The 8025-nt window shown below is 40.0% G+C and overlaps 1 protein-coding gene across 1 annotated transcript; it reads right to left on the reverse strand.

Annotated features, from left to right (window-relative positions):
* Nucleotides 280-4934, reverse strand: LOC109715418 (putative UDP-rhamnose:rhamnosyltransferase 1). Its single transcript, XM_020240393.1, has 6 exons — nucleotides 4139-4934; nucleotides 3229-3950; nucleotides 1167-1208; nucleotides 739-864; nucleotides 591-652; nucleotides 280-502 (listed from the first exon to the last, which is right to left on the reverse strand). Exons 1-2 carry the CDS (start codon nucleotides 4811-4813, stop codon nucleotides 3276-3278), a joined length of 1350 nt encoding a protein of 449 aa, XP_020095982.1. The 5' UTR covers nucleotides 4814-4934; the 3' UTR covers nucleotides 280-502; nucleotides 591-652; nucleotides 739-864; nucleotides 1167-1208; nucleotides 3229-3275.

Consider the following 8025-nt stretch of genomic DNA (forward strand, 5'->3'; position numbering starts at 1 on the left):
ATAAGCACATGAGCGGCATTAGTCATACACTTTGCCCCGTCGAGTGTGCGATTTACACTCTCCTGCCTAACAAAGGTATTTTATTAGTCACATCATGCGACATATGAAATATTTTTATCCATCGATGAGTGAGTGCCTAAGATTTATACCACGATGAGTGTTAAGTAGCATTTATCTAATTAAGCACACTAGTTAGAGAGCCGCACTTCGCGGCGGATCAATAGATTTATCGTAAATATACAATAATAATTAGTAACAAGCAATAAAAAAAATATTTGCTGAAATAAAAATTCTTACATACATTAGATATTTTTTAAAGTTGTGAGTCTTAACAAAATAGTACGACCAAATTCAAAAAACATTCATAATTAATACGGATATTAATTGTCCACAAGGCAATCACATAAATTCAAGTTGAAATTCCAAAAAAATGCATGATTAATATGTACGTGGAGTAGCCTAATTATTTGTTGCTACCGGTTGTCCATCATCTTCTCTGAGCCTGCGAAGTTTAGAGTTGAAAAAAAGAAGGAAATTAGATTTTATGGTAAAAAGTCTCATTTGGAGTGAGGTAATCGTAGGGAAATCACCAAGTCATTTTCTACTTGGCTCCTCCACACTTGGAGATAGTTCTGTCTTATCTTTAAAAATCCTGGTAAAAACCATTCCAGCATATTAGCAACCGAAGTATAGCATTACTGTTATGCAAAAGCATGTAGAAGGAAAAGGTAACTACACCTGGAGTGAGTAATCATTGGTGGAGATGTTTCTCCAAATATATCACTCTCAATATGTTTGGGAAGAGTTAAACCTATTTGTTCTTCTATTTCATGGCCATCCTGTTGGTACATCCTGTTGGTACACCTGCTTAAAACTCAGTGAGGTAAAGTTATCTTAACTGATCAATTAATTTACAAAGAAAACTCAATGGTTGTATGAAGTACGTTTGTCTTGAATTTGAAATTAATCATATTATTTGATAATGTTAAAAGCATTGACTGAAGGAGGTCAAATGGCTCAAATGTAAGTGTAGTGCAACCAAATGCAGGGGCCCACTGTTACAACACACATTCAAATCCAACCCACAAATCCATAAAAAAAAAAAGCAATAAAACTACACTAATAAATATTAGAACTTAGTACAGCGTAGACGACCAAACACATACCTTGGGCAGAGGTTGTTTCTAACTTTCTCCTACTCAAACACCCTACAATTATTATAGACCAATTAGAACAGTAATTCACAGCAAATGATAAGGGGAAAATGGTGTGGGGAAAGTCAATAGCATTAAACCTGTTTTTGAGTTCAATTCCTCGGCAATATCGATTTCTGGTGGACATGTGTTGAGGCAAGATTTTTAATCTCATTAGTCATATTTCATGCGCACAATCTATATGTTCAAAGTAAAACTTGGCTATAGTTCCAACAACTTCCGATGTTTTCTCTTCTCAGCTTTCACGAAGCAAGTAAGAGAATATATGCAGTACAAATACATGCCAACGATAAACTCATTTCAGTAGTGGTTGCTGAAAATGCAACTCAGGATGTTCTAAGAAAACAGCATTAGCTAACCACGATTATCTGTAAATAATTTACAAAATCACCTACTTACCACCAAACTACAAATACCAAAGAAGCCACTGTAGTACAAATGCTATATCAACATTTTAGATGTTTCAAGTAGTTTAGAAGCCAATATTCTTACCTTTCAGGTAGTTCAGAGGGCACTAACAAAATAAGTAATCACTACTCAAAGAGCTAATTTGATGTTTCATCTTAAGCAATCAATTTTGGCATGATTTATAATCAAATTGAAGGTTGCTGATTAGATGTTTCATCTTAGTTCAAAGCTGGGGAAAAAAACAATGTAAAAATAAAAGGGATAAGTGCAAAAATTTTTTGTGGGAGGACCTAGATGTCGTAAGAGAATAGCGACATAGTTGGTAAGAAAAAGTAAAGAAAACAGTAAGTAATGAATTCAGCATGTAAGGCACTGATTCTCGGACAAAAATTCTATGGGCAGCGTGCCCATCCACCACTGCTCTCCCAGTAATGGGGAGAGCACTGGAACTTTCTGGGTGCACCTGGTGCATCTATACCAGGTGCACCATAATTGTAATTTTTTAAATTTTTTAAAATTGTAACTTAATATGTTAGCATATATGTTATGATTTAAAATTTATATGGTCTATAATTCATGATTATTGATTTAGAAAATTAAAATTTTAAAATAAATTTATTTTTGGTTTCATGGAATAGCATGGATAATTTTTATTATTCCTAATTTTTTTTCAAAACCAAATAGAATTTAAAATTTTAATTTCTACAATGATAACTCCTAAAAAAATAAATAAATTATTACATAAAATTATAATTTTAAAAACTAAAAATTTAAAATTATAATTATGGTGCACCTGGTATAGATGCACCAGGTGCACCCAGAAAGTTCCACTGCTCTCCCCATTACTGGGAGAGCAGTGGTGGATGGGCGCCGCGTGGCACCTGCGCCAGGCGGCGCCCATCCGGCAGCGTGCCCAAACTAATTAGTTTGGGCACGCTGCCCATAGAATTTTTGTCCCTGATTCTCAACTTCTTTCTACCCAAACACCCCAAAATTATTGCAAACAGCTTATAACCGAAAACATTAAACTATGTAGACTAATTAGTACAATAATATCAAAAATAAATGGGTGGTTTATTATACTATTAATTAATAGTACAAAATGTTTGGTGCTATCGAATATTCCGTTGTTAAATTTGCTTCTTTGACTATTTCTACTAATTAGACCATACTATTAAATCAATCGCCTACTCAATTCTAGAAGACTATTATCATTCTAATCGCACATCTCTTTATCCAAAAGCTAAAAATCTAATAGCACCAACTATTTGGTATTATTAATAGTATAGTAGTCTAATTTTATGCATATGCATATTTTGATTTGAATGCACATTGCTCAATCTTATAACTTCTTCGTCTAAGGATGCCTAGAATTTACTAGATCTGTTTCGATTTTAAATGAAAAAAAAAAAAAGAATTGCCAGACCACTAAAAACAATCAGTTTTTAAATGAAAACGTTATAATTAATTGCAACTAGCATGCACGTAATCCGTATAACTCTAAATAGGTAACATTAATTCTCACAATTAATATTGGGATATATCATATCGTACTCATATATATATGGAGAATTGAGAAAGAGAACAACAATCTGATCGGAAATACCTTGCGAACTTCAACGACGAGAGTCTATACTTGGTCGTTCATCTTCTTTATATATAGTTGTTCCTCAAAATGCTAACGAACTCATCCATGTGCCGCTCATTCGAGCCCTCATCAGCGAAGATCTCCTTCATTTCCTTAGCCTTCGCCGCCAAAGCCTTCCCTCCTTCCTCCACCATTACCATCCTCACCACCTCTGCCACCCCCGCGCGTGTGAACGATCCGTCCTCCTCGTCCCTCGGCACCTCCACCCCGACCTTATGCTCCGCCAGCACCCGCGCGATGAGCCCTTGATCGACTGCGACGGGCAGCAAGATCAGCGGATGCCCGAATCGGAGCGCCTCGATCACCGAGCTCCATCCGCAGTGCGTAAGGAAGGCGCCGACCGATCGGTGGGCCAACACCTTGTGCTGAGGCACCCAACCGGTTGCGACCAATCCACGGCTCCTCACTCGATCCTCAAACCCCTCCGGTAGGCGGCTCTGCTGCCTATAAGCCCAGAGGAAGGGCACCTTTGAAAGCTCAAGCCCGCAGGCTAATTCATGCACGAGCTCACTCGCTATCACCGCCTCGCTTCCCAAAGCTACATAGATCACCGTTCTGGGAGATTGAGCGTCGAGCCACTCGATAACTGCTCTGTCGTCGGCAGAGATAGTAGTAGTAGTAGTAGTAGTAGTAGTAGTANGGTTGCCGCTTCCCCCCCCACCCCCCACCCCCACAACGATCTCTCGCGATAGTGCTCGTACATAGTAAAGGAACTACGATTGAGAGAGAGAGAGAGAGAGAGAGAGAGAGGGAGAGCGAAAAGAATTGGTGACCGGCAGATGGCGGTGAACAACCGGGCGAAGCGCGTCACCGACCCGCTCGACGCGAACGTCCGCGCCCGCCTCCGCGGGGAGGTGACCGCCTACGCCAGCAGCGGCAGCGACCACGACTCCGCTCCCTGCCTCTCCGGCCTCGTCCACGCCTTCCTCCTCCAAAACCCCCCCTCCTCCGAAGACGACGGCGGGGATCTCGAGGAGCGGGAGCGGAAGGAGGAGGAGGAGGAGGAGGAGGAGGAGGAGTGGATGATCCAGTGCGGCGGCTTTGTGAGCTGCTCGACTGTTCTCCACGAGCTTCCATCTAGCAAGTCTGAAGGCGGCCCGGCAAAGGCGAGGGACGATGCCATATAGATGGAGAAGAATGCGCAGGGGACGCCGACCTCAGCAGCGACCGACGGTACCCAGTACTGAGCGAAGTCGACGAGTATCCAATTCGGATTCTTCTCTTTTACGAAATCAGCAAAGCGGGGTTTGAGACCGTCGAGGGCCTTCTTGAGGTTCGGCACCTTATCCGGCGGGACGTCGTTGGTCGACTCGGCATTCGCGGGTAAGCCGTCGACGTGGGGGAGGGGGAAGGGGATGAAGTCGATGCGAGGGGATAAGTCGGGGGGGATTTGGGGGAGCCTCCGGATGTTGCGCGGGGTGGAGATGAAGGAGACGCGGTGGCCTCTCCGGGCTAAGGATTTTGAGAGCTCCAGGAAGGGCAGCATGTGGCCGAAGGCCAGCCATGGGAACGCTACAACGTGGAGAGGATCGGAGGAGGCCATGACTACTGGAGTCTGGAGGTGCTTGCACTTTTATCAGGGGAGGGGGAGAGGGAGCAAAAACTAGCTCCAAAAGCTGCGGCCACCGACGATTTCTTTTTTCTCCTAGTAATAACATTCACCGCAAACATATATATATATATATATACATATATATTCATCCTTAAAATAGAAATAAAAAAGTATAACTAAATTATATTAGAATTAAAAAATAAAATTATAAATTATTTAAAAATATTTAATTTATTATTGAAATGAATATGGAAATGAATATCTCGAATTTTGAAAGAACATTTTGATTAAGAGAGAAAAGAGTGATGAAGTGAAAGGAGGGAGACCGGAGAGAGTATTTGTGAGAAAAAATTTTGAGTGATTTGTTTTAAAATGAGTCAATCCTGAATTTAAAGTCTGATTGGACAATAAATTAAGTCAATTCTGAATTTAAAGCATGATTGGACAATAAAAATTTATTATATTAGTGTTGATTAGACTTTTTTTCAGGAATGTCTCAATATATCATAGCTGTTGAGATTTAACCATTAATTAATGAAGAGTGCCATTGAATTTTAAATGAAGTAACATGCCAAGCAAGTTTTTGACTTAGATTAGGCATCAGAACAATAGAGGAAAAGAATTAGCACCATATACCAAATTTAAATTCTTAATTTAAGCCTGCTATTTACCAAATTACATAAAAGTATCCTACTCAAAAAAATATTAAATTTAAATTTAATTTTTGAATTTGGTATTGCAATGTAAAACTTGGATTTTAAAATTTAATTTCAAACTTTTAAATTTGAATCTAAATTGCACTTTTAATCTTAAAACCAAAATTTTATTTGATTTAATTAGAATTTTGAATTTGAACTGAAAATTTTATTTCAAATTTGTGTTATATTTAAGAAAAATTGAATTTGATTTAAAATTATGTTTTATATATTGTTTCCAAATTAAATTCGCCTTTTCGATGTAATTGAATTCCGAATATTGCTGTACTTGTTTGAAAAGTTTGTTATACCCTTAGTTGGATATGCTCAACTATGGATTTTATGTACCAAAATACCCTGCAAAGTATCAAATAAACTTCTAGATACGTACCTGGTGATTATTATCAATACCGTAATAGCAGGTCATCTCTAAAGTTACATTACTTTTCAATCACTTATTTAGAAAAGGGTAACTTCAAAAACCACGTCCTCGTGGTTTCGCACTTTCTTACTTTAGTATCCCATAATTTAAATGTATCAAGTTAGTGTTCTATGGTTTCATTTTTATTTTTTCGTCAGCTTTTTCATTAATATTTTATTAAATTATATACAAAAAAATTTTAGATACCCTATCTAGATTTATCAAATATATTCACTTTAGTACTCTTTAGTTTTAACTTTGTCACTGATTTAACGAGAAAAATTAGTGAAATCGACAATAAAAAGATAAAAAAGAAACCATAAGACACTAAATTGATCCATTTTAAATCACATGGTATTAAAGTGAAAAACTGCGAAACTACAAGGATGGTATTTAAAGTTTTCCCTTTAGAAAAATAAGCAGTCGGAATTTACAATTTACATGGTAAAATGAAATATTACTCTAAGACTTTTTACCATCATACATAGCATAATAAATTAATTTGGATTATATGCTATGTGCCATAATTATTATAATTAGTAATAATACTTATTTGGTGATAATCAAAAATAAAAAAGCAGAGAGTACTATAGTTTATTCTCACACCACACATTAATTTAATTGAGCAGTGCTACTTATACACATAAAAAGTATTATAAATCTTACATGGTGTCGAGCAACTATTTAACACTGTTGAACTGATTACCAATTTGGATTCAACTTGAATCGGTTAGATGGTCGGCAGCAAGAGAGGTCCAATCGATCGAGCAAGCTGATGCACCTGCTCTCACCTACCTCACCCCACTCCTCTCTCCCCCTACATACCTTGTTTGATCGAAGGAAATTCTCCCTCCACCTGTCATCTCTCTCTCTCTCTCTCTCTCTCTATTCATCTTTTTCTTTCTGTCATAGAAAAAGAAGAGTAGGACGAAAAGAAAGCAGAAAAAACAAGAGAGGAAGGACCGACGAGAGGGAGACAAAAGAGCGAGAGAAAGGAACGAGGGCGGAAAAAAACAAATCCCCGATATTTTTTGTCGGCAAAATCTCTTTCACCCTCGTCAGGATACGTTTATTTCACTGAAACTGGACTTTAGATTGAAATGGTCTTTTGGTTGAAATGAAGCTCAATGAAAATTACTTCTTTCCTGCTGTTTATTTTATAGTTGTGAAAGTGAAATTTTATTAGTTTTGTTATTTGTTTGGTAGGAAGTATATGATGTAAACTATTTATATATAAATAATAAATAATTTAAGACCTTTTTGCATAAAAAATTCACTTATTTTGGGCTTTTGCAAAATCGGGTCACCTTTTTCATTTTTGCAGATTCGGTCCGTCTTTTCAGCAAACTGACCAAAATACCCTTATTACTTTTTCTCTTTCCTCTTTCTCTCTCCTCTTCGTTTCTGTCGTTTTTTTTTTCTCGCCGAAAAAAAAAGAGACGGACCGGACCGTCGCCTTCTTCTTCACCGTCGCCTCCCTCCTCACCCTCCTTCTTCATCGTCACCTCCCTCCTCACCCTCCTCTCCACCACCCGCGACCCCCTCCTCCTCTCCCCCGCCGCCGCCGCTGAGCCCACCCCCACCGTCGTCTCCGTCGCCGTCGCCCAGCCTACGGCCATGGCGGCGGCGGCGGCGGCGAAGGCCGAGGAGAGCGGGGGGGAGGGGAGGGGATCGCGCGACTCCATGGCCACCACTACGCTCTTCTTGAACGGCACTGCCCTACCGTCGCCGTCGCCGTCGCTATTGGCGCTGTCGTCGTCGTCGTCTTCCGCCTTCTTCGGCAGCGGCCGCGGCCGCGGCGAACGGGGTCGGGCTCGATGCGGAGGCCGAGGCGGAGAAGAAGACGACGGCGAAGAAGAAGAAGGTGAGGCCTAGCGGCAGGGCGCAAGAGGGGGAGGCAGAGGCGCAGCCGGCGCCGGTGCCGACACCGCGCGTTTTCTTCTCTGTCGGCACTGCCCCTCCTCGCGCCGCCGCGCAGAAGCCGCCGACCAGCGAATGGTGTAATGGTGTAAATGGTGTAATGGTGTAATTGTGCACATGGTGTAACGGTGTAATGGTGCAAATAGTAGAATGGTGTAATGGTGCAA

Source organism: Ananas comosus, linkage group 9, assembly GCF_001540865.1.
Source record: "Ananas comosus cultivar F153 linkage group 9, ASM154086v1, whole genome shotgun sequence".
In the NCBI taxonomy this organism is placed as follows: Eukaryota; Viridiplantae; Streptophyta; class Magnoliopsida; order Poales; family Bromeliaceae; genus Ananas; species Ananas comosus.